The sequence below is a fragment of the Capsicum annuum genome, chromosome 3 (genome assembly GCF_002878395.1).
Source record: "Capsicum annuum cultivar UCD-10X-F1 chromosome 3, UCD10Xv1.1, whole genome shotgun sequence".
Taxonomy (NCBI): domain Eukaryota; kingdom Viridiplantae; phylum Streptophyta; class Magnoliopsida; order Solanales; family Solanaceae; genus Capsicum; species Capsicum annuum.
The window spans coordinates 37,938,817-37,963,083 of NC_061113.1; the positions used below are offsets into that span (position 1 = coordinate 37,938,817).

Here is a 24,267-nt window from a genome sequence, read left to right on the forward strand (position 1 = left end):
TAAATATTGACTATAATAAATATATAAAAAATAAAATAAAGAATTCTAAATATATGGAAAGACTACTAAATTTATGAAAATTTTTCGTGAAGGCTCTTAGAAAATAATTTAAATTTTTTGCCCTTCATTAAAAAATATCGTAATAGATAAAATTATTTTTTTACCTTTTTCTCAAATTATTATTATTAATATTAAATATTGTCTATAATAAATATAAAAAATATAGAAAGAATTCTAAATATATAAAAAGACTACTAAATTTTGTGAATATTTTTATAGAAATTGTCGGCTATAATTAATTAATATTATATTTACTTATGCTACCTTCTAACAATAGTAGACTGGTTTTAAGGAAAAAAAATAAAAGAAACGTGATTAAGTTTCAATACAAGTAAACAAAAAAATTTTCCTCTTTCTGCTTTAGTAGCATTCCACAATTAGAATTCTAAATAAGCAAACAAATGTATAAAATATTTTTTTCAATGAACACTTTCTTTTCTCCAAATTTATGTCCTATTTGATTTATATTTTAAAATATTTTTCTGCATGACTTAAGAAGTCCTAATGTTTTACAATGCTAATCAATTTAAATATTATCTTATAAAATTATTTATTTAAAGAAGATAGTAAATAAACGTCTCCTACAATTCTATTTAATTAATATTTTGTAAATAATATTTTTGTCGTTTCTTTCTACTTTCTCTCTGTTTATGTTGCGTTTTTATTCTTCTTGATTTGTTTTTTTGTTTAGTTTTGATTCAACTTATTTTCTTGGATGCAACATAATTTTTCTTTCTGTTTTTAGTAGTTATTGTTTGAGTTGTTTATGTGATTTGATTTTAAGGTAGGAGTAAAGTTTGTGTAATTATTATGTCGTTTACAAACTTCGCTTATAAAATTATACTGTATTTATTGATGTTGTTTTTGTGGTTTGATTTATTTTGGTAGTGAATTATTTGTTGTTCTTTTCAGGATAGTTGTAGAAAACTGAAGTTGAAGTTTCTTAGATTAGTAGATAAAGAATGTATCAGTTCGTATTTGTTTCGTTTCGTTGAAGCTTTGAATTTTTAAGAAAGGATAAGTTTGATGAATTTATATTTTTAGTCAACTAATGGTAATCTTAGAGCTATGTCGCAGTTGTGTAAATATAATAATAATAAACCTTTGGCTTCTTCAACAAACATACACTTACGATTGCTTCTAAAAACATGTATGTACATATACATATATATGATCTTAATACTAGGAAATCAACTCAGCTACATCTTTTTTTTGTTATAGAACCAATTAGGATGATGATTAAGACTTTACCAAATACTTGAAGTTGTTGGAGATGTTGAGACCTCGTGTAACTCCGCACTAGCATAATATTGTCCGCTTTGGGCCAAGGCGCCAGCCAAGTCCTCACGGATTTATTTTTTGGACACCTCCTAAAAGGCCTCATACTAGTGGAGTTGGGAGACATTTTAAATATTGGACATGTTCCCTCTATTTTTCCTATGTGGGGTTGTGTTTGCTACTCAACGGGAGATGGGATTCAAATAACTCGATCAATTCGGTACCCTATGAACTTTATGTTTACTGTATGTTTGTTTGTTAAGCTATCTATGTATGTGTGTTTCAATGATGCCTTGCTTAGTTATATGTTGCGGGATTTATGATAAACGAAATAGTCCACACTTCAAAGATGAAATTTATTGGAAACCAGACGAGGAAAGTTAAATAGTTGATAATTCAACATTTTTGTGGGACTTCAACTCTAGCAACTACCATTAGCAACTTATGGAGTGTAAAGATAGCTTGATAGTTAAGGCTTATGGAGTATGAAAATAGCTTGTATTTCATTAGACTTACAGGTAAATAAATTTATTTTCTTGGTAAGAAAATGCTTAAAGAAGCTTTTTGGGCGAAATTGAGATTCCCTTATTTTGGAAAAATTTAAAAACTAATAAAATTGTATTACTTTTGAAATTTAAAAATTGGTTTTATATTTGCCAGGTTAAACATATCGATAGGAGTCCCAGCAAAATTGTCGTACTTTTGGCAAAACGAAAACTGAATAGGAGTATTTTTTGGCAAAATAAACAAAAAAATGTCATTTTTGTAAAAATAAAAATTGTCCTAACTTTTATTGGTTACGAGTATCATTATTTTTGGACAAGACAAAACTCCCAACAGTCACAGGACTTTTTTTTATTATAAAAAGAGGATAACTAATACAAATCATACTATTAAATTTTTATCTTCTTGAATTTCTGTCATTCAGTTGCATCTAAAGGAGTATCAAAGCACATATATATTCAATAGGCAAAATTTTCACTATTTTTGTAAGTTTAACAACAATATAACTTTATAGCATGAGATATATTACTTTAAACGTTTTGTTCTAAATTTTTGAATTTGTACGTATCTATATCTATAATCTATTCTATAATAATAATTATTAATTATTAATTATTATTATTAATATATTAAAAGTGTGAAGGGACTTTAAAATGTTGTTTGAACTTTTTGCCCTTCATTGAAAATCTCTACTTTAGACAAAATCATTTTTTCACTATTTTTCTTAATATTTAAAAGTTAAAAATTAATTAAATATATTTATGGTAAGACATTTCCTTATTAGAAGTGATCAGAATTTCACTATTTGTTCTTAATTTAAAAAAATTAATTAACTATATTTATGGTAAAACTTTTCCTTATTAGAAATCTTCAAAATTAATGAAAACTAATACTTTTTTCATTAGTTTAAAAAATCTAAATTAACTAAATTTGATTTTAAGAAGATTTGAAAAATCCCAAAATAAATGCAAAACTGTTAAAAAAAAAAGTACCAGATTTTAAAAAGTTTTAAGTACGTAATAAGAATGTAATCAATGATTTTATAAAGATAAGACTTTAAAAATAAGGAAAGATTTTAAATATATATATATATATAAAAAAAATAACTATAACACAAATGTGGTTCAAATTGATGTGTTTCTCTTAACCTGTGGCAACAACGAAAATAGATACTATATGACAAATGAAAAAGTGAGGATTCTTGAACCACTTGAAAATTCTAGTGGTAAAATATATATGTTTGTGTATTTATGTTTACATTATTTTATTAAAACTTGAAATATTTTTGAAAAGTGATTTGAACTTTTACATTTTATTAAAAATCATCGCAATAGACAAAATTATTTAATTTTAAATAGCCAAACATTACACGTGCGAGACACGTGCGGTTAAACTAGTATATTAAAAGTGTGATGACCCTTAGAAAAGTGATTTGAACTTTTTATCCTTCATTAAAAACTCTCATTTAGACAAGACTGTCTTTACGCTATTTTCTTCAATTTATTATTTAATTATTTTTATTATATTAACTAGACTCCTAAAATATATGAAAGTAGAATCAATTAATATTTTTTTTTGTAATGATCAATTAAAAAAATGCTCCTAAAATAGGATTAAAAAAAATTCTCCTAAATTAGGACTCTTTTAAAAAAATATTTCATGCACGTTAAACTAGAGAAGAAACTGGTTTACTTAATGTGAAAATGATATTGATGATCATCTAACTTGATTCAGTTGCATGTCTAGATTGATTGATGCTTAATTTTCTAACTCTCAACTTCTTCACTATTTTTGTAACATGTGTGTGTGTATATATATATATATATCTTCTTTGTTTTCATTCAAGTCATTCTTTAATGTTAAAATTTTTGCTCAGACAAGAATTATTTTCATCGAAACTGAAGTTTTGTGATCATTATTTATTATTTTATTGTACTTTACAGGTCGTAGATGAATGTCGGTCAACTTTGAGGAATTTTTTTAGGTAAAGGTTAGGTTTAATTGTATTATTTTTATATCTCTATTTTGAGATTTTTTTGTGCCAAGGTAAAATTTAGTTATATTATTTTGATATCTCTATTATCGCATTATTTTATTGTTGTTTACAGGTGGTAGATGAGTGTCAGACGACTTTGAATTTTTTTTTGTGTAAATGTTAGATTTAATTATATTGTTTTGATGTCTCTATCATAGTATTGTTTTGTTGCAGTTTACAGGTGTTAGATGAATGTCGATCGGCTTTGAGAAATTTTTTTTGGTAAAGATTAGGTTTAATTAAATAAATTCTCTAAAAGATGTTGAATTTAACTATTGTATTCATCTTTATTATTTAAACAAATATTTTATTTATTGTAATGTTTGAACTCAATAAAGTGAGGTACGCGCGCAAGACGCGTACACGCACATATATATATATATGTAAGTTGTATTGCTATGTACATGCACACATCAGTTAGGGTTAATAATAGTGATGTTTTTATAAAAGATAAAATTTGATGTAAAATTTGAACTTTTAAAATTTTCAAAAAAATGATATTTTGCCCAAATACTACTCCCTCCGTTTAAAAAAAGAATGACTTACTTTTCTTTTTAATTCGTTTCAAAAAGAATGACCGCTTTCCATTTTTAGCAACTTTTTACTTTTAACTTTCCGTGTGGCATACTTAAGATCACAGTATTAAAGTATCTTTTATTTAAGACCACAACATTTAAAAGTCTTCTTTATTTTCTTAAACTCCGTACAAAGTCAAACCAAATCATTCTTTTTAAAACGGAGGGAGTAATATTTTTCTACTATTTGAGAATTTGGACTATTTGCCAAGTTTTTCCCCAAATTTTACTTGAAAAATCTATTGCCCGACGAATCCTAAAAATAATGACATTCGTGCTTAGGTCTCATTTGCAATTTTCATTTGGGAAGTGCACAAATGACCATTTCCAGGAAAATTCGGCACCTTAAAACATATTTTTCAACTCACTGCATTTAGAAAGTGCGTCCCTAAAAACATGTATCAAAACGGGTTGTTCGTCAAATGTTGGACGAACGATAAATTCTGTTAGGGTGTGTTTGGTATGAAGGAAAATATTTTCTATGGAAAACAAGTTGATTTCTTACTTGTTTTCCTATGTTTAGTTGGTGGATGAAAAATATTTTCCGCAAAAAATTTTACAGTGTTTGATTGGTGAATGAATTTTTTTTTTTTTCAAAACATACATTCTAGTGTCTAGCTAAAGTATAAAAATACATTTTAAAAAAATAATTTTTGATCTCAAAAATATTTTTTTTAGGCTGCGTTTGATAGGAAGGAGGCAAAATATTTTCTAGAAAAATAAGTTATTTTCTTACTTATCTTTGTGTGATCGTTATGCAAATTGGATAAGTATATGTTTTTCTAAAAGTATTTATATATATATTTAACAAAAATAATGAGAACGAATAGGATAAAAGGGGTGGGACAAGAAAAAAAATTGAATTTATTTTAAAAATAAATTTAAAATATTAATTTATTTTGGAGAGGGGGTGGTTGGTGGCGGTTGGGGTTGGGGTTGTCAAATAAGGTAATAAGAGTGAGGTAAGAAAATAATTTGAGTTTTTTAAAAATAAATTAATTTTTTCAGAGGGTTGGGTGGCTAGTAGGGGGTGGGGTTGTGAAGAAAGAGTGGGGTAAGAAAAAAATTAAAATATTTTTTTTAATGGGGAGTATTAGGGAGTCGGGTAGGGGAGTGAGGGTGGGGTAAGGAAAAAATTTAAAAAATTTAAAAAATTAATTTTTTTTAGGGGGGGGGGGGGGGAGAGGAGGAGGAGATTGGTAGGGGGCGGGTATGGGAGGTAAGAAAAAAGTTTGAACTTTTAAAAAAAATATATATTTTTTTAAGGGGGTAGGAGTTTGAGTTTTGGGTTTTGGGTAGGGGTGAGGTAAGAAAAACATTTAAAATATTTTTTTCATAGGGATGGTAGGGGGCGGGGGTAGGGTGGGGGAGGGGGATTAAGGGTCGGAGTAAGGATGAATGATTTTGAGAGTTGTATGAATATTTTAACTTAAGAGGGGTTGAAAGAGAGTTTTGGAAAATATTTTCCATACTTTTTGAAGGGAAGTCAATCATTTTCCTTAAAATTGAGGAAAATAAGTTGATTTAGAAAACATTTGTGTTCCTTTATTTATGCCTAGAATCATGCTAATCTGATATGGGAAGTTTCAAATCAAGTCATCTTTTACTCTTTTTTTTCAGCTCTTCCAAATAAAAAATTGTTTCAATTTTTTCTGATATCCAATTGCATACAACAAAGACATCAAAATAAGTCGATATCGCTAAATCAGCTTACTCTTTCGCTAATTTAGCTAGGGAATAAGACTACGAAGAAGAAGTTGATGTTGATGCTGGGTGTTTTGCTGCGACGACGGATTTGACTTGAGAAAAGAGGTGAGCTCCTTGTATGAAGTGCTTCTTGGATTGGATGTTGGAGCGATTACTGAAACAAAGATTGGAGAGGTATTTTTGAGGGATATTGTACATGAAAAGGAACATGAATATTGAATTTAATTTAATTTGTGAATGTATGCAGATTGTATAATGTCACATTATACATTCTGATCTTATATACATATGCTATTGGGCATACCTTTTACTTTTGTGAATGTCTGCATATTGAATACCATTTACTTTGTGAATATATGATGATTGTATATACATTATGATATTGTGCATATCTTTTACTTTGTGTACGTTTGCAGATTGTATAATGTCACATTATACATTATGATTATTTATACATTATGATATTGTGCATACCTTTGACTTGGTGAATGTATAATGATTGTATAATGTCACATTATACATTCTGGTTATTTATACATTATGATATTGTGCATATTTTTTATTTTGTGAATGTATGATAACTGTGTAATGTCTGCATATTGAATACCTTATACTTTTTGAATGTCTGCTATTTGTATAAGATAAATCATACATTATGATAAGCTTATAGGTCAGACATGTTGAAAGTTAATTCTTAATATGTATTGTATGATATTATACATTTCTTCATACTATTATTTAAATGTATAATATGTCCACATACATGTGCAAATGTTGTATAATGTCATTTGAGTTTGTTTACTGCGACTTTTTTTCTCTATGAATTTGAGTTTTTTATTTTTAAGGGCATGAAATACTGTATTGACAAAGTATCAGCTCACATCAAAACTCATTTGATATTGAATACGTTCAAAACATACCACAACAAACGTCTGATGGTTTGTAAGTAATTTTTTTTACATGTATAACGATATTATAATTATTGAACGAATTGTTACTTCATCATTTTTTTTTCAAATCAGGGATTACAGTGTCTTTGTTGCTGCCAATGCAGAAATATTAAGTGACGGGCAGCAAGTACATTCATGTGGTTTTGATGATGGAAGTCTACGTGCACGCTATGTTTCATTATTATGGCATTACGGAGTGACAAAGGACAGCGAAGGGTCCACGAGTGATAATGACAATCCTCCTTAGCCAAGAAATAGTTTTCTTCAAACAATTAATGAAAGTGCAATTGTTACTTTAGAGTAACACTTTTTTATAATAGTCGGGATTGAAACATCTAATTTTTATTTTTATAGTTGATGTTAAGCAGTTACAATGATTCTTGTTGAATGTTAATTTACATTTTTAAATGTCTTCAGTTTGTATAATATTGCTGCTATCTTCAAATTGTATGGATGTCCTTATTGTTCTTAGACATATATATCTTCTTGAAGAATTGTTTTGCAATAAATTACACTATATTGTATTGTTACTATATAGTTAGGTAGTTAATGAGTTTGCCTTACATCTCACTATATATAACGAATAAAAAAAATTACACTTTAATATGTTATTGCATATCAACACATTGTGTTTTTAACAGTAGATAAATTATGTTATATGATAATGATACATTGAACAAGTGTCTCATACGTTTAAATTTATGTATTACATAACATCATACATGTTGTTATACGTTCAAGACTTGATAGAAAAGAATGAAAATAATTAATATCATACATATGTACAAAGTATAATACAATATCATACATTATTAACATACGGTTAAGGAATTTTATATTTAATACTTTGTGAATGTATCATACATTTACACTAAAGTATAATCTACAATCATACAAATAAAACAAAATGAAAAATGCAACTTAATTATTCACGATTTATGTTACAAACTGATTTATGAGCTAATTTAACACTAATGAGAATCCAAGAGACCCTACATACACATATGCCTTATTGTCACTCTTATGATGGAGTTCCTTGCACGAAATCAAGCCTTTTATTTCTTCAACTAGTAAATCAATCATCAGTCGCATGCATTCCCTGATTGGTCATTGTATTTTACCGCTTTCTTCGTTTTATAATTCTTAAAAGCAGCCTTAATTGTAACCCCGACGAGCATGGAGTATAATTAAAAAAAAATTATGTAAACCTTCACTCGATTATCATTCTTTATGATAATTGAAAAAGAATTACCTTCAATGATGTATTTAATTTTAATTTTTTTCGAACATCGTCAACATTCAATTCCATCGCTATCGTCGCAACCAATTTTAGAAAGTTAATACTTTCAGAAATAATAGTGACATCACTTTTGTATGATTTATAACTGATTTCCGACTCCCAGTCACCAAAATGACGCAACAATATGAGATGTTCATCATTTTTTTTTTCCAGAATCAAGAAAGAAGCCAACTATTTTTTTTCTCAAAAGCGTGTTTCAATAGTGATGAAAGAAAGAAGAAGCCGACTATTTTTTTCCTCAAAAACGTATTCCAACAATGATGAATATTAACAACAATGTTTAGGAGTTATTTTTAAAATTTAAATTTCAGCTCCTATATTAACTCATATACAACTTAATTAGGTATTTAATGTCGTAATTTAAGGACTATGAATATATTTTTTGATTTCTCTTTTCTTAATTGTTGGAAAAATAATTTTATTATATATCAGATGAATGTATAATAAAGCTACAAATATATGAGTATATTTAATAAAATCGAAAGAGAAAAAAGCTAAAGAAATTTTATGTGGAATTTCTGTTGTTTACACTTACAAAAAAAAAAGGGAAACTTAGGAGTTCCCTAGACTTTGGATGGAACCCCATTTCAGTATTTTTGTTTGCACTTAGCGTAGATTTCATTTCAATAATTAAATGAGTGGCTATTTTACATAAGTTTCTCTTTTTAAGAAGCTGCATGGGCCCAATAGGAAAAAGCCCATGTCATATGATCATCCCCTTCGTCGTATAGTAAAGCCCAGTCAACACTCTCAACGTCGTCGTTCGAGCCCCTTCCAGCTAAAACCCTCGTACACAGCTGGAGAAACAAAAACCTAAACCCTTCTAAAAAAAACTCCCATTGCCATTTCCAAAGCTTCTCCATTTTCTTCTTCAATTCAATGGCGTCGGTAGCATTCAGAAATCCAAATTCGAAGCGCGTGTTTTCACTCTCTCCACAAATCTATTCCTCCTGTAGAGGAGGAGCAGTTTCCTCTCACTTTTCACTTTCGGAGTCGCTGCTAAATGCAAATGAAAATCCCAATTTGTCTAATCCTTGGTGGAGATCCATGGCCACTTTCACTCGAACGTAAGCTTAATGTTTCATCTAAAACAGTAACTCAACTTACCGGTAATCTCAGTAGCTCAGTTAGTTGGCTACCTGAACGTAAGCTTAATGTTTCAATTTCTCATCTTGCAATCCCCCTCCTCCAAGATATTAAATATGTAGTATGTTTGGAATCCAGAGGTGGTTTTAGGATTTTAAACTGGTGGAGACTGAATATTCACTTGATCCAACATCACAGTTCTTCGCTTGATATATACTCCTTCCGTCCCAATTAGTTTGACTCAATACAGAGTTTAAGTCTAAAAGACAACTTTTGAAGCTTGTGTTCTAAAGTAAGTCATAGATATTTGTGCGGATATAAATTATTTCATTAAGGGTAAAGTGGTTATTTTAAAGTTAATTGTTACTAAATGTAGAAATGTGTTAATTCTTTTTGGGACTCACTAAAGAAAAGTGAGTCATATAAATTGGGACCGAGGGAGTATTGGTTAAGCACTCGTAACATCATAGTTCTTCACTTCCTTAACTGTAGCCATTTTGATTCTTTTAAGTTGAATTTTGTTACAACAACATATCCAGTGTAATCCAACAGGTGGGGTCTGGGGTTAATCTGAATTTTGCTAATATATAAATTATGTTCTCTGCAGGAAACCTCATGTAAATGTGGGAACTATTGGCCACGTTGATCACGGGAAGACTACTCTTACTGCTGCAATTACAAAGGTTAGTGTGGTCGGGTCTTATGTATTTATTGCTGCCTGATGTAATTTGACGGGAACTCGGAGATTAAAAATGTTAAATTTATGAGTGTATTGTTCTTATGGTAGTGGATTAAAATATTAAACTAATGTTAAAGGTTATTTGGGATAGAATTTTACATGGAAGTTTACAGTAGTTAAAACTTAGACGGAGTTGAATTCTTGAATTTTTTGAAGGTTGTATTGAAAGATACTTTATTTATTGAATGCTGTCTAAACATTTTCAAATCCCATTGTTTTTGTAGTTTTCCTTTTCTTTTGCACGCATTATATTAGATACCAATTGCTTGATAAGGACCTGTGCTTTGTCTAGGTTCTAGCAGAAGAAGGAAAGGCCAAGGCGATTGCATTTGATGAAATTGACAAAGCCCCTGAAGAAAAAAAGAGAGGAATTACTATTGCCACAGTAGGGGATATTTCTCCTTCCTTAGTGGTGTAGTATTTTTTAATTTCGATTTGTATTTAATGCTTTAGATGATGTTTTTGTAGGCCCATGTGGAGTATGAGACGGCTAAAAGACATTACGCTCATGTTGACTGCCCAGGACACGCAGATTACGTTAAAGTGAGATGCAAAACCTACCTATTTTTACCACAGTGTGCTCATTCAACATGTTTTATGTATCACGACTGTTACAGTATACGAGTATTTATTATGTCTTGTCTGAATAGTACTCAGTTGATTGTATATCATTTGAGAGTTTATTTCACTGACCCTGAAACCAGTAATTAAGCAGTATACTTAGTTTCCTTAAGACTAAAAGTTTGCGTGAATGAGGACTGAAAATACATAAAACTATAATCTCTATTCTTTTAGAGTATGGAATGTCTCCATTTGCTTTATGACTGATGAAAAACTATTAAATAACCTAGGAAGTTCATGTAATTAGATCATCTGTCATCATCACCTTAAATAATTGCCTCTTTTATTCAACATGGTTGATTGATTACTGAGTTTAAACGGTTAATTATAACTTGTAAAATAACCAAACTGTGGTTTTGTAAGAAATTGTATGGAATTATACCATGAATAAGATGGTATGTTAATTAATACGTTTTGGGATGTCGCAAAGTAGAGTGTACAACAACAACATACCCAGTGTATTCCCATCAAGTGGGGGTCTGGGGAGGGTAAAGTGTACGCAGTCCATCCCACTACCTCAGATGAAGTGGAGATGAAGTAGAGAGGTGGTTTCCGATAGACCCCCGGCTTAGGACAGATACCAATATAACAAACAAAACACACAAAAGCATGCAACCACAAGGTAATACTATAATAACAGATAGTAAAGGCTAATAACAAAAACAAGATAAGCACAAGGTAATACTAAAAAATATCTATTCGAAAAACATAGATATCTCCAATACACCACAGACGTACTCCTACCCACTAACCCTCTACCCTAATCCGCGTCCTGCACATCTTCCTATCATGGTGTCCGGGTCCGCTTTCGTGCATCTCGCCTAATTCCACGGGATACCTGCCACTTTCCACCAGCATACCTGCCACTTTCCACCAGCAACTTGTACCAGGTAGTTCTGTCCACCATGGCTAGGACTTATGGAAAGAAATCTAGTGTTTTTTAATCTGTGTCAAGATTTGAACTCATGAGCTCATGATTCTCAACCCACTTCATTGACCACTAGGCCACACCCTGGGGTGCTAGAGTTGTATTTTTTAGAGGCTAAAGTATTGTGGCACAATAGAGGTCCTGTTAAATTTTTAAGCAGTAGAATCATCCAACTTTTCTTACTAATTTTGTGAGTGATAGGCGCCTCATTGTGCTTCACATTCTCTGATAGAAAAGGTATGGTAAGTTGCAAAATGCTGCATTTTGAGACATGAAGTTGCTTAACAATCCTTACCTAAAGATGAATCTGTTTGACTTTGTGGAGCAAAAATCGACGTGTAACACATCCCTTGATTCAGGCTATTTTTTCCTGCTTGATGTTAGAAAATGGTTTCAAGTATAATTATAACTCCTTTTCCCCCTAACTTCCTTTTTTTCAATTGCTTAAAATATTGTATTGATGTCAGCAACTAGTGCTTTAAGTATTTACAATATGGACTAAATTACTGATTATAATAAGTTCAAGAAGTCAACCATGGTGTCTGTCATTTTGCCATAGCCATGTCGCACCAAAACAATAGTAAAGTTATACATCTGGTGTTAATACTAATAACAGAATCCAAGTTTCTCTGAGGAACTAGCTTCCTTTTTATCAATTGTTAGTTAACACTTGCTTTAATGTATAGAATATGATTACTGGAGCTGCTCAAATGGATGGTGGTATTCTAGTTGTATCTGCTCCAGATGGACCTATGCCACAAACAAAGGAGCACATTCTTCTTGCCCGCCAGGTGGATACTCGTGGATACATCGGAGGAATAACTGAAATAGATCATTTTTGGTGATTCTATTTGTTTTTTCCTCAGGTCGGCGTACCCTCTCTTGTCTGCTTTTTAAATAAAGTTGATGCTGTTGATGATCCTGAGCTGCTGGAACTTGTCGAAATGGAGCTTCGGGGTGTGCCATCTTTTCCAGTACTTGCTTCCATCGTATTTATTACTTTTGCAGAACCTGAAGTCCTGGTAACTGGACCGCAGCTATTATGGCTTTGCTATGCTCATTTCCTTACATGAGATTTCCTTTCTTGCAGAACTGCTTAGTTTCTACAAGTTTCCTGGGGATGAAATTCCTATCATCCGTGGTTCAGCTCTTTCTGCTTTACAGGGAACTAATGAAGAAATTGGAAAGAAAGCTATTTTAAAGTTAATGGATGCTGTAGATGAATACATTCCAGATCCAGTGCGTCAACTTGATAAACCATTCTTAATGCCAGTAGAAGATGTATTCTCAATTCAGGTAATCCGATAGTTTAGTAGCTCATGTTTAGCTACAGAACAGTCAAAAGTGCTTTGCTCTTTTCAGTTTCTTTCCGGTCCCTTGAATTCTACTTCACATATGAGGGTTTTTCTAACTTTGAATTAGTTTATATGACTATATGCCTCTGGCTCTATGCATATGGTTTTAGAACCTTAAACCAGTAAATGACAGTAATATTTTTGGAGATAACTGGAAATGGTATGACTGGGAATTGTTCCAGCCATTTGTAGGGAACATTTTGTACTATCTTTAGTGCTGAGAAAACCATATATTTATAGAAACTAATCTTTCTGTAAAGTTACCAAGTTCAAAAAAAAAAAAGAAACTAATCTTACTGTAGTGTAGTCTTTTACTGTGATTCTGTACCTCGTGCTGCTTATTAATCCTTCCAGAAAGGTAGAAAAGTATTTTTTTTTCCTGCAGCAGTCATCTTTCATTTCCAAAAAAGGAAAAATAATAATGCTTGAACCTTGAGTCTGATGTGATACTGATCTTTTGCTGTTATTGTTTGAAGGGTCGTGGAACTGTTGCTACTGGCCGTGTTGAACAGGGAACAATAAAAGTTGGAGAAGATGTGGAGATTTTAGGGTTGATGCAGGTTAGCTTTCAGTTATTCTATTACCTACTTTCTTTAGGGGGAGAATTATACTGGTTCGTAACATGTTCCAGAGGACCTGTGCTAGTGATCTAGACTTCGATCTGCCTTTCCTATGTGTTTGTCGTTGAAACCTGAGGATGAATGACGCCATGCCTGATCAGTAACCTATTTAATTTCATGTAACTTATTGATGTTACGGGTTATTGTATGTAGTCTTTGACATTCTTACAAGTTAAGAGTAAATTTTGTTACAAGGTATAGCAATATCTCTCGTATACTAGCTAAAATATTCCCCCACTGAAACTTCATGAAAGCATCAAAAAGAAACTAGGACTGAGAGGGTATTCCTCAAGTACACAGAATGGTTCTCTATACCTTCAAAGCTCCTCTATTTCTCTCCTTCCCGAAGACGCACATGAGTTCTAATGGTGCAATGTCTCGTGCACCTTGACTTCTCTTCTTCTAAATGTCCAACTATAGAGTGCCTCGTTTACTGTGCACAGCATGGCCTATTGCAGTTTTATTTAAAATCAGATCTCGCGGCACAAAGGTGGCATGAGAGGCCACCTGTCAAAGTGGAAGGAAGTGAAAGTAAATTATCCAAAAGCTTTCCTGAATATTTACAAATAAAGCGTCAGTGAACATTTTTTATCCTCCTTTTTCTCAAAAAGTTTTAGCTGTTAGGATTGCTTTCCTCACTGCCAGCCAAGAAATCATATCTATTTACTTGTGGATCCTTTGTAATAACAAGTTTAGGTTGTGGTTTGCTATTATTGTAGCGATGAAGATGCTTATTTTAATCTTAGCTGGATGTGTAGTTTTAAGAAATGTGTTTTCTTAGTTGGTTGTTTAATGCCTATATATGTTAAATGACATTATCGTTCTTCCATATTAGAATTATGATTTTGCTTTTCTTAGTACTTATTCATTTTATCAATTTTCTTTTGTAGGGCACATTAAAATCTACAGTGACTGGTGTAGAAATGTTCAAGAAGATCCTGGATCATGGTCAAGTAAGGATTTGAGCCAATCCATGCAACTTTCTAATAGTTTTGATGCATCACTTAATGTATGTTTCTATTATGCTTTATTTTCTTATAATTAGGCTGGTGATAATGTCGGGCTTCTTCTACGTGGCTTAAAACGAGAAGATATTACGCGAGGAATGGTAAGTCCTAGTGTCATTGTGCGTTACTCGTCAAGTGACCTAGCATATGTGTGACCGTATCTACAAAGTTGTTGCCTGTGATAAGTTGAAAATTTTTCTTCCTGTTTTCATTTTTGTTCTACATTTTACATTGGCCGTTTGTCTGTTTCTCCCCTAACATTTTATTAGAAGTAGCTTGGTATCAGGGTAGAATCATACAGTTTTACGGCTTTGCTACTTGCCACGTCGTACTTGTTCAAGTCTTATAATGTGATGTTTCATAAAGTCATCTGAGCTATTACCTGAATAATGTGACAATATACATGTGTATTTTCCAGCATCTTATACAGCATTTTGTCTTTAGGTGATTGCAAAATAGTGTGACAATATACATGTGTATTTTCCAGCATCTTATACAGCATTTTGTCTTTAGGTGATTGCAAAGCCTGGTAGTGTAAAAACATCCAAGAAATTTGAGGCAGAAATATATGTGCTAACTAAGGATGAAGGTGGTCGGCACACTGCTTTTTTCTCAAATTATAGGCCTCAGTTCTACATGAGGACTGCTGACATTACTGGTAAAGTGGAGTTGCCTGAAAATGTCAAGATGGTTATGCCTGGTGATAATGTTACTGCTACTTTTGAGCTGATAGCTCCAGTTCCTCTTGAAACAGGTAAACACATTCGATAAATCATTTTGTGATTTTTGCTTATCTGTGGAGTAAAGGTTCATTCGTGATTTTAGTTATTCTTCTTTTCTCCCCTCAAAGTTGCATAGTGACAGTATCTTTGGAATGGTCATTGTCAATTACAAGGTGGTGCCATCTTATTGCATCTGGAGTCTTTGGCGTGCCTTATACTGACTTGTGTTTAGCCATGTTATGTTTCTCCCCTGACTAAAAAGAGTTCATCACCTACTTGGGGGATATTTACATGCCTTCAATATTTTTCTTGCTGACATGATAATCAATCTCATTTTCAAAATAATTGGATTCACGACATCATATGAATTGGTGCCTTGTCCCACTTCGTCTGAAATTTCCATCCCGTAAACCTTGATGTACAGTGAAGTGCATTTGATGTGTAGTTTTTGAATTTGATTCTCGGGGCATCAAGTTCATTTTTACAACACTGAGAACTAAACCTAACTGAACCGATTTATTGGGTGTTCCCCATAAAGACAGATTGCCGTGTGTCTAGAACCTCTCAGAATGATGTATGTATTAAGATACCGCACGTAAATTATACATATCAAACATTAGTATTCAATGTAATAAGTGCAATTCCTTGTGACATTCATATTCTTATGTGTGATAAATCTTAAAATACAGTACCAAAAATTAAGAACTGAAACAGAAGAGAAACCAAGATGAGTGGATTGGTTTGGAAAAAAAATTAGTTTGTCTATACATAGTAGATTCACTGAAAATAGGTATAATATAATATTGGAATAGCTGGCCAAACCAAACCATTTACATACATCCCTATCTGATTCGATGTATTAGATGACCATACCTCTTCCTCGTAGAGGTAGAGGGGTTGTTTCTGGTAGACCCAAACATATACAAGTAGGAAGGAAAAGGAAAAACAGAAATGAGGGCAGTAGCAATAACCAAATAATGTAAAATGAATGGGAAAGACCAGTAATGTCAACAAAATAATGCGATAATCAAAGCGCACGCGCGCGCGCACACACACCAAGCATGGGTGATAACCAAAACCGAAGAACCAGAAACTACGAGAACCTATTAGAATGCAATATATTGGATTTTTTTGCAACGTAGGAATTGAATCTTCTTGGCGTAGTCTCCTTTTCCCTTTGTTGGGCAAAGCTAATGTTCAAGATATTAGACCCAAGTATTGTTACTCTGGTCTTTGCATATAGAAAAAGTAAAATGATACTTTCAGAGTCACTGTTTCTATGGTTCAATGATGTTGTACTTGAGGCTGTAATGATTTCCTCAATAAGGGCAATTATTTAGGTGTATGCTGACCCCTTGGCGGCATTATCTATGCAGCTATTCTTTTGCGTGTTATAAGTTTCCACATGATTTAGTCCTTCATTGGGTCATGTCTAATTTTAAATGCTGCCTCATAATTATACATGCGTCGTATGTTGTTTTAAGGATATCTTCTTAAGAGATTTGCTTGTTATTCATTGATAGAATAAGTATTTCTTCGAGTCACGTTGCTGCATTGAATTAGACTTTTCTTTGTTGAAGAAAAAAGTATTTCTTTGAATAATACGCATCTGATAGTTTATATTCCATCTACCTTTTAACTTTTCAGGACAAAGATTTGCCTTGAGAGAGGGTGGCAGAACGGTTGGTGCTGGGGTTGTTTCCAAAGTACTGAGCTGAGGGTTCTGAAAATGCAAGCTCAGTTTCAGTCTGGTTTTGTCTCAAGAGAGGTTGACAAATGAAAATCCTATCGCTACTTGCGGAAATACATGATGCGTGACGATTGCTAATGTAATCATCATTTGACACATTTTTTCTGTTGCAATGTTGAGTGAGTCCATGTGTTCCGAAATTGAATATATTGGAGGAAGGAGTCCACTTTGTAGCATCTTATAGTTCATAAGCAGTTATTACTCCAAATAATTAACTTTTTGGTGTATTGAACTATGGTTTTTGCATTTACAAGGAACTCCTCCCATGGAAGGTGCTGCACGAAACTTATGTACACAATAAATTCTAATGTCATTTCGAGCTGTTTGCTTGCGTTTCTCTCAGGTGTCCTGTATATGATCAGGTTTCAACCAAGTCTGATGAGCTGAACTTCCCTTCACATCTATGCCTAAGTGTGATGGTAAAATGTTGAGCAGATGAAGGGTAAAGCATTACCAATACTCTCTGTGGGTTTAAGATGTAAAACCTACGCCGGCCACAACTTAATACAAACACTAGAAATATGAGCATGTTGATGACCGATTTGTGTTTAACCAATTGTTCTGAATCACCAAGGATTTTCAAGTACAACCTCAGACTATCAAGTGCGACTTCATAAGAGCTAAAGCCTAAAGAGGATAGCTAATCCGAACCAGGGTGTAGATATTTGTAATTTTAGTTTGAATTGATTGTGATTGGAGTTTTGACTTAAAACAAAGATCCAACGAGATATATATGTAACTATTTCATGTTCTTATATTTGAAGTGTTGACAAAGTCTTTCAGATGTTTAATCTTGGAGTGTTGACAAAGTCTTTCAGATGTTTAATCTTGGAATTTGAGAGTAAAAAATGAAACAGATCTTGTAGGACTCCCTTCGATTTCTTCCGGAAACAAATGAGTAAACATCTGCTTCTCATGTTTCATGAATAGCCAGTACATTGAAGAATAATTTTGGTACATGTACAAGTGCATGATTATATATTTGGCAAAGGAAATTTTCTTACTGCTTACAGTAATTACATCCTTGTTTATATCATTTCAAAATGTTGTTTGACGTAAAATTTGTTATTAAAAAAATAGAGAAACTAGGATGGAAACAGGAGAGACGATGTTGATCAACTAATTGTTTCGTTTATTGAGTCAAAATATATGATTGGGTCAATATTTATGGACACCAAACAGAATATACCCTCATTTTTTCTCATATAGATCCTGAACAAAAAGAAAAGTATATATGTATTTTGCAATTATTTTAGATTCTAGAATTGAAAGGAAAATAAATACTTTTTTGAGCTAAGAAGAAAGTAAATATTTTATCACTGATGTAAATCCGCAGACGAAAAGTAAACTTCAACCTTTGTAAGTAACACGGTCGTTTGGTAGAGTGTATAAGAATAATGCAAAATATGGTGTAGTAATAATGCTTGTATTAGTAATGTCTATGTTAGTTATGTTTGTATTTTTCTTATGCAGTGTTTGGTTCGATATATTAAAAAAAAAACATGAATTACCTCATTTTTAATTTTTTTCTTTTTACATAATACCCTTAATATATATGTTGAAAAAGGATGCGGAAAATTTTTTGAGGGGTAATAGGGTCTTTAAGCATGTTAATGCATGCATTAGATCCATTGCATTACTAATGCCATGAATTTTGAGATATTAGTAATACACACCTCAATACGCAATAGAGTGTATAACTAATGCTTGCATTAGCTATACATAGGGTAAAAAGGTATACCAAACAAGGTACTACTAGTACACATTAAACTAATGCATACATTAACATTTTAATACACCCTACCAAACGACCCCTATCGGAGTGAATAATGTGATAGTATTACTTTACTTTGAAAATTTGTCCTTTCAATCATTTGTTAAGTTTTGAAGAATAATTTGCTAATTTTGTTGTGAAAAAAAATATAAAATTAATCTTGTGACTTTAATTTTAGATATCAGAAAAGCCACTTTCAACATGTTCATTTAGTGGCATAAAATATAAGTTTGAGGATAATAAAATTAACTTGCTTCTCCTAATTTTTGTTATTTGAACCTTATCAAAAAAAAAAAAAAAAGTTCTTTTTTTAATTACACACTATGCCATGCAAGGAGGAATATGGTGGAACACATTGACTTTCCTAATTGACACAAAGTGGTGCAAAGTGCCCCTTTGCCTACACGTGAGTCTTGCCATCTATTTGTCTAATATAGTTAGGCAAATTAATGAGATAATAATTTATAATAGTTAATTATAATAAATATACTTAATAAAAGTAAATAAATTTTATTTTTTATTCACATTTTATATTAAAAATTTCTTTTTTCCTTATTTATTTTAGTAAATTAAGAAAGATTTATTATTTTTATCTAGTATTATTTTTATCATTAAGTATATGAATCTAAATAGAAGAGCCACTTTTAACATATTAGCTTAGTGGCAATACTTCCTTAGATTACATTCTTAGATTTATATATTGCAAATTACAGCAATACTTTTTAGATTGCAATTAATAATAACTTTTAAAAGAAAAGAAGAAAAATTAAATTAATAATAGATTTAAAACAAAACAAAAGGAAAAAAATGTTTTTTTAGATTTTTGTTAAAAAAGATCTTTCCATTTTAATGAGAGTTAGTTGTTATGTGGCTAAAATTATGAAACCTATTAATGAGCATGTTTTTTCTTATTTCTTCAATTATATTTATATTCAATTTAAAAAGGAAAACAAATATTTTCCTTCTTTCTCCGTAGTTTTTTTTTTACTCAATCTCTTTATAATTATAGATTATAGTACAATATATTTAATTCTAATTCATGAATTTTAAATTTGTAATAATATTGGTGGTAGAATACAACCTAGTATTCATGTATTATTTTATACAATTAAGTTGAATCAGTTTACATATAACAAAGCCATATTTTAAATGATTTTTAATTTTTGGGATCTTTATAAAATTGGTTCATATAAGATTCTACATATAAGTGATGTATTTTTATAACTGTTTTTAATGTATGAAAAAACGGTACATAATATGATATTCATGAATTAGTTTAATAAATTTTGTTGAAACCAGTTTATATACTCATTTGATATCCATGAATTATTTTAATAAATTTTGTTGAAATCAGTTTATATACGCATTTCATACTTAAGTAATTTTTTTTTTTTTTGAGTTCTCAATGTATGAAATTGATATTAAAATTGGTATCGATGAAGTTTCGTATATGTCATATTTGTATGAAATAAGTTTTATATGAATGTGAGAATTGACAAGAAAAGTGATCTTGTGTACTACATTACTTATTTAGTGTGTGTAATGAATATATAGTGAGAACTATCACCGTACATATTGAAAATAAATTATTATTTGATAGCAAATATTTTTTCGTTGCAATAAAAAAGCTAATCAGTATCAGCCATGATTGATATTGGTGTTGATTTACTATATTAATTTTGCGTTCTGGCAATCAGTATAGTTCAATAATTATACAAAAATATACTTACAACTTGGAATAAACAATCTAAAAAATACATATAAAATAATTCTCACACATGATAAAACTCAATAAATTAATTGGGTCAGAATTTTAATTTTAAAGGATTCCGAATTGCTGAAAATTCATGCTTTTCGTTAATGAAACTTTGAAAGAATTTTGAGTTTGCACAACTAAATAATCAACCAATGAATTGAATTTACCAAATCAATTTCACTGAAAATGGGTTGGCTAATCTTCGTAGTACAATGAAGATTAGGGAGAAAAAGGGAGAAACTAGACAAAAAATTATGAGATTTTTTTTGAAAAAGGTAAGAAGGATAATAAATGAATATATAATATTGATCATATTTTACTCCTCCCATAATTATCAACACAATTAAAAAAGTTTATCAATAAAATAAATATGGAGAATCGAGTAAATAGTAAAAAAGTAAAAAAAAAAAAACTGAAAAGTCAAAAAACGCGTATAAATATAGAAAATATCTTTACCAAAATTTACTCATTATTTTAAGACCATATTTTGTAAGTTAACTGATAAAGTTAAAAAAATAAAATAAAGATAATTACTGAAACCAACAATTATTCCTACCATAATTATCAAAAGAGTTAATGTGGTAAGATATATATTACAGAGTAAAAATAGGAGATAATTTGAGTAATAATAATATAAAAACATCCTTTTAATTTAAAAAATAATAATTTTAAAAAAATTACTATAACTTATAATTATTTCTTTAATTCAAAAATTATAAAAAAAATATTGTTATAACTTACAATAAATGATCTAATAAGTATACATAAAATAATTTTCACTAAAATATAAGTTTGCTTAGAGAAATTATCTTTTATTCTTTATTAATTGGACCTTATCAAAAACTTCAAAAAATACTCATCTTTTTTCTATTTAATTATACATTATGCCATGCGAGGAAGAATATGGTGGGATCAATTTACTTTTATATTTGACATAAAGTGGTGCAAAGTGCCCCTTTGCCTACACATGGGTCTTGCCATCTATTTATCTAATATATTTAAGTAAATCAATGAGATAATAATTCATAGTAATTAATTCTAATAAATATACATAATAAAAGTAAATAATTTTATTCTTTATTCAGATTTTATTTTAAAAATAAAATTTTCATTTTTACTTATTTATTTTAGTAAATTAAGAAAATTTTATTATTTCTATCTAATACTATTTATATCATTATTTAGTATATGGAATACTAATGATCAAATTTAAATTTTTAAAGTACACTTAATAAGTTAATTTAGTAAAATAATATTTTTTAAAGATTTATGTCAAGTCAACATATATCAAATAAAAGTGAATGAAAGAAAAACGCTTGATAAGATTTTACTTTGCGAAGGATAAACATGATTCATCATTACATAACGTGTGTAATTAGATATTATCGTATATACAAAACATATTATGAAGTATGTGGTTAAGCGTACTATTCCTGTGAGTTATTATTTTTTTTCCTTTAAACAGATTTTTGTTGGTCATTTAAATCATTTTATTCAAATAAAAGGCCTAAATGGTCAAGTTTTATGCACAAACAAAACAAAACAGGCCTATCCAAAAATATGACTCAGCCCGTCAAATAGGAAGCTGAAAAGTTTTGTATGAGTTGTTTGCAACTGAAACTTTGAATGTTAATTAATTATCCGTTGACTTCTATTCATTTTCATCACCTCAAATTCAAAGTAAATATTCTAATATTTAATTACGTCAAACTTATTATTTAAAATACATTGTACTCATATAAATTTATTCGATCAATTCAATACTTTTTTTAATTTATTTTTTCTAAAATGAAAAACCTACCGAACATGTGATTTTAATTAAAGAAACTTAATAACTAATCAGGTACAGTTAATTTGGTACATGACATCTCTAAAATAAACTATAAAATTGAAAATATTTTTCCTTGATGCTTACTTTATCTCTAGATAATTGAGAATTTAGAATTTATTTAAAAAAACAATTGAATATGCATATATTTATACCAAAATAGACGATGCGGATTTTATTTATATTTATTCAAATTATTATTTTAACAAAAATAAATTATTAATTACAATTTTCACGATACTGACCCATACAAACACGAACCGTTTCCTTCTAGTTCTTACTATATATAAGCGCCAGTGGGGTGGCTGAAAGCAGCAGCTGGCGGTCGACATGCCTGCTTCCAGATGCCTGCTTAGCCTGTGATTTTACTAGATCATCCCTAATTAATTATTATATGACATTTACATATTAAAAAATTAATAATATTTAATAAAAAAATAAAATAGATATTTATAAAGTAAAATAGACATTTATGATTGTTTCAGTTGCTTCAATTGTAATTTTACTATATCACCTATAATTAATTATTATGAGTCATCCAAGTATTTAAATATTGATAATATTTATTTTAAAAAGGTGAATTAAACATAAAATGATAAATTAATTCTTGATGTTTTAAATTAATTTAACATCTTATGTGAGGCCCACTTAAAAAATTTCATAAGTATTTTTTATAGCAATTTTGTTATATCAGTTTTAGTTAGTTGTTATGAGTCATTCAAGACGTGCCGGTTTCGCTATTTCAATCGTGATATTTGGTTTACTCTAGAAATTATTTCAGTGTCAGTCAAATTAAAATAGAAAAAAAAATTATTATAAATTACAATAATTAAAAATGTATATTACTTTTAAATTCTAAATTCACTATCAATATCACAAAAGTTTGAACAAGAATATTATTATAAATTACAATAGAAACAACTTAAAATAGTAAATTATAACGTCGAAAAGTATTATAGATTACAATAGTTACCGATGTCATATTAATTAGGATAAAGGGATATTACTTGAAAATTACGTTGAAAGTCGTATAAATTTAAATTACAATAATTAAAAACTTAAATTACTTTTAAAGTCTAAATTCACTATTAATACCACAAAAGTTTGAAAAAGAAGAGTATTATAAATTACAACAGCAAACAACTTAAAATAGTAAATTACAACGTCGAAAAAGTATTATAGATTACAATAGTTATCGATGTCATATTAATTAGGATAAAGGGATATTACTTAAAAGTTACGCTGAAAGTCATATAAATTATAATATAATTAACAATTTAAAATATCTAAAACTATATATGACAAATCTAACTAACTCTCTCAAATATATCATCAGCATCATATAAATTTAGATTAAAAAATAACATATAATATTCGAAAAGTTGCACATTAGGCCCGTTCTGGTACAGGCTCCAATATCTAGTATTGAATAGAAATCTCAGTGCATGCGTAAAAACTAGAAAAAATTACAGACACTAACATACTTAAGACCTTAATTACAATAAATAGCAACACTTTCTCAAAATTACAAGTTATAACAAAAGTAACAATATTTTAACCATAATATTAAAAAGCACGTGGGTTTCAACCACTTTTTTACCTTTTCCTATTTTCACTTCACCTTTTTCAATTTCCTCTCATATTTCACTCCACTTTTTTTAATTCTTTTCCT

At 30.0% G+C, this 24,267-nt stretch overlaps 1 protein-coding gene across 1 annotated transcript; it reads left to right on the plus strand.

Moving 5' to 3' along the window:
- Positions 1-9,157: 9,157 nt before the first annotated feature.
- LOC107863919 (elongation factor Tu, mitochondrial) lies at positions 9,158-17,572 on the plus strand. Its single transcript, XM_016710121.2, has 12 exons — positions 9,158-9,476; positions 10,103-10,178; positions 10,527-10,619; positions 10,703-10,777; positions 12,470-12,574; positions 12,650-12,740; positions 12,874-13,079; positions 13,615-13,698; positions 14,649-14,711; positions 14,804-14,866; positions 15,279-15,519; positions 17,135-17,572. The coding sequence occupies exons 1-12, from the start codon at positions 9,289-9,291 to the stop codon at positions 17,203-17,205; spliced, it is 1,356 nt and encodes a 451-aa protein (XP_016565607.1). The 5' UTR covers positions 9,158-9,288; the 3' UTR covers positions 17,206-17,572.
- Positions 17,573-24,267: the final 6,695 nt, after the last annotated feature.

Excerpts from the sequence above, each read along its gene's own strand:
- LOC107863919 (XM_016710121.2), top strand. The coding sequence starts at position 9,289 with ATGGCGTCGGTAGCATTCAGAAATCCAAATTCGAAGCGCGTGTTTTCA. Across the intron at positions 9,477-10,102 it reads ATGGCCACTTTCACTCGAAC|GAAACCTCATGTAAATGTGG; the intron begins GTAAGCTTAATG and ends TGTTCTCTGCAG. Across the intron at positions 12,575-12,649 it reads ACATTCTTCTTGCCCGCCAG|GTCGGCGTACCCTCTCTTGT; the intron begins GTGGATACTCGT and ends TTTTTTCCTCAG.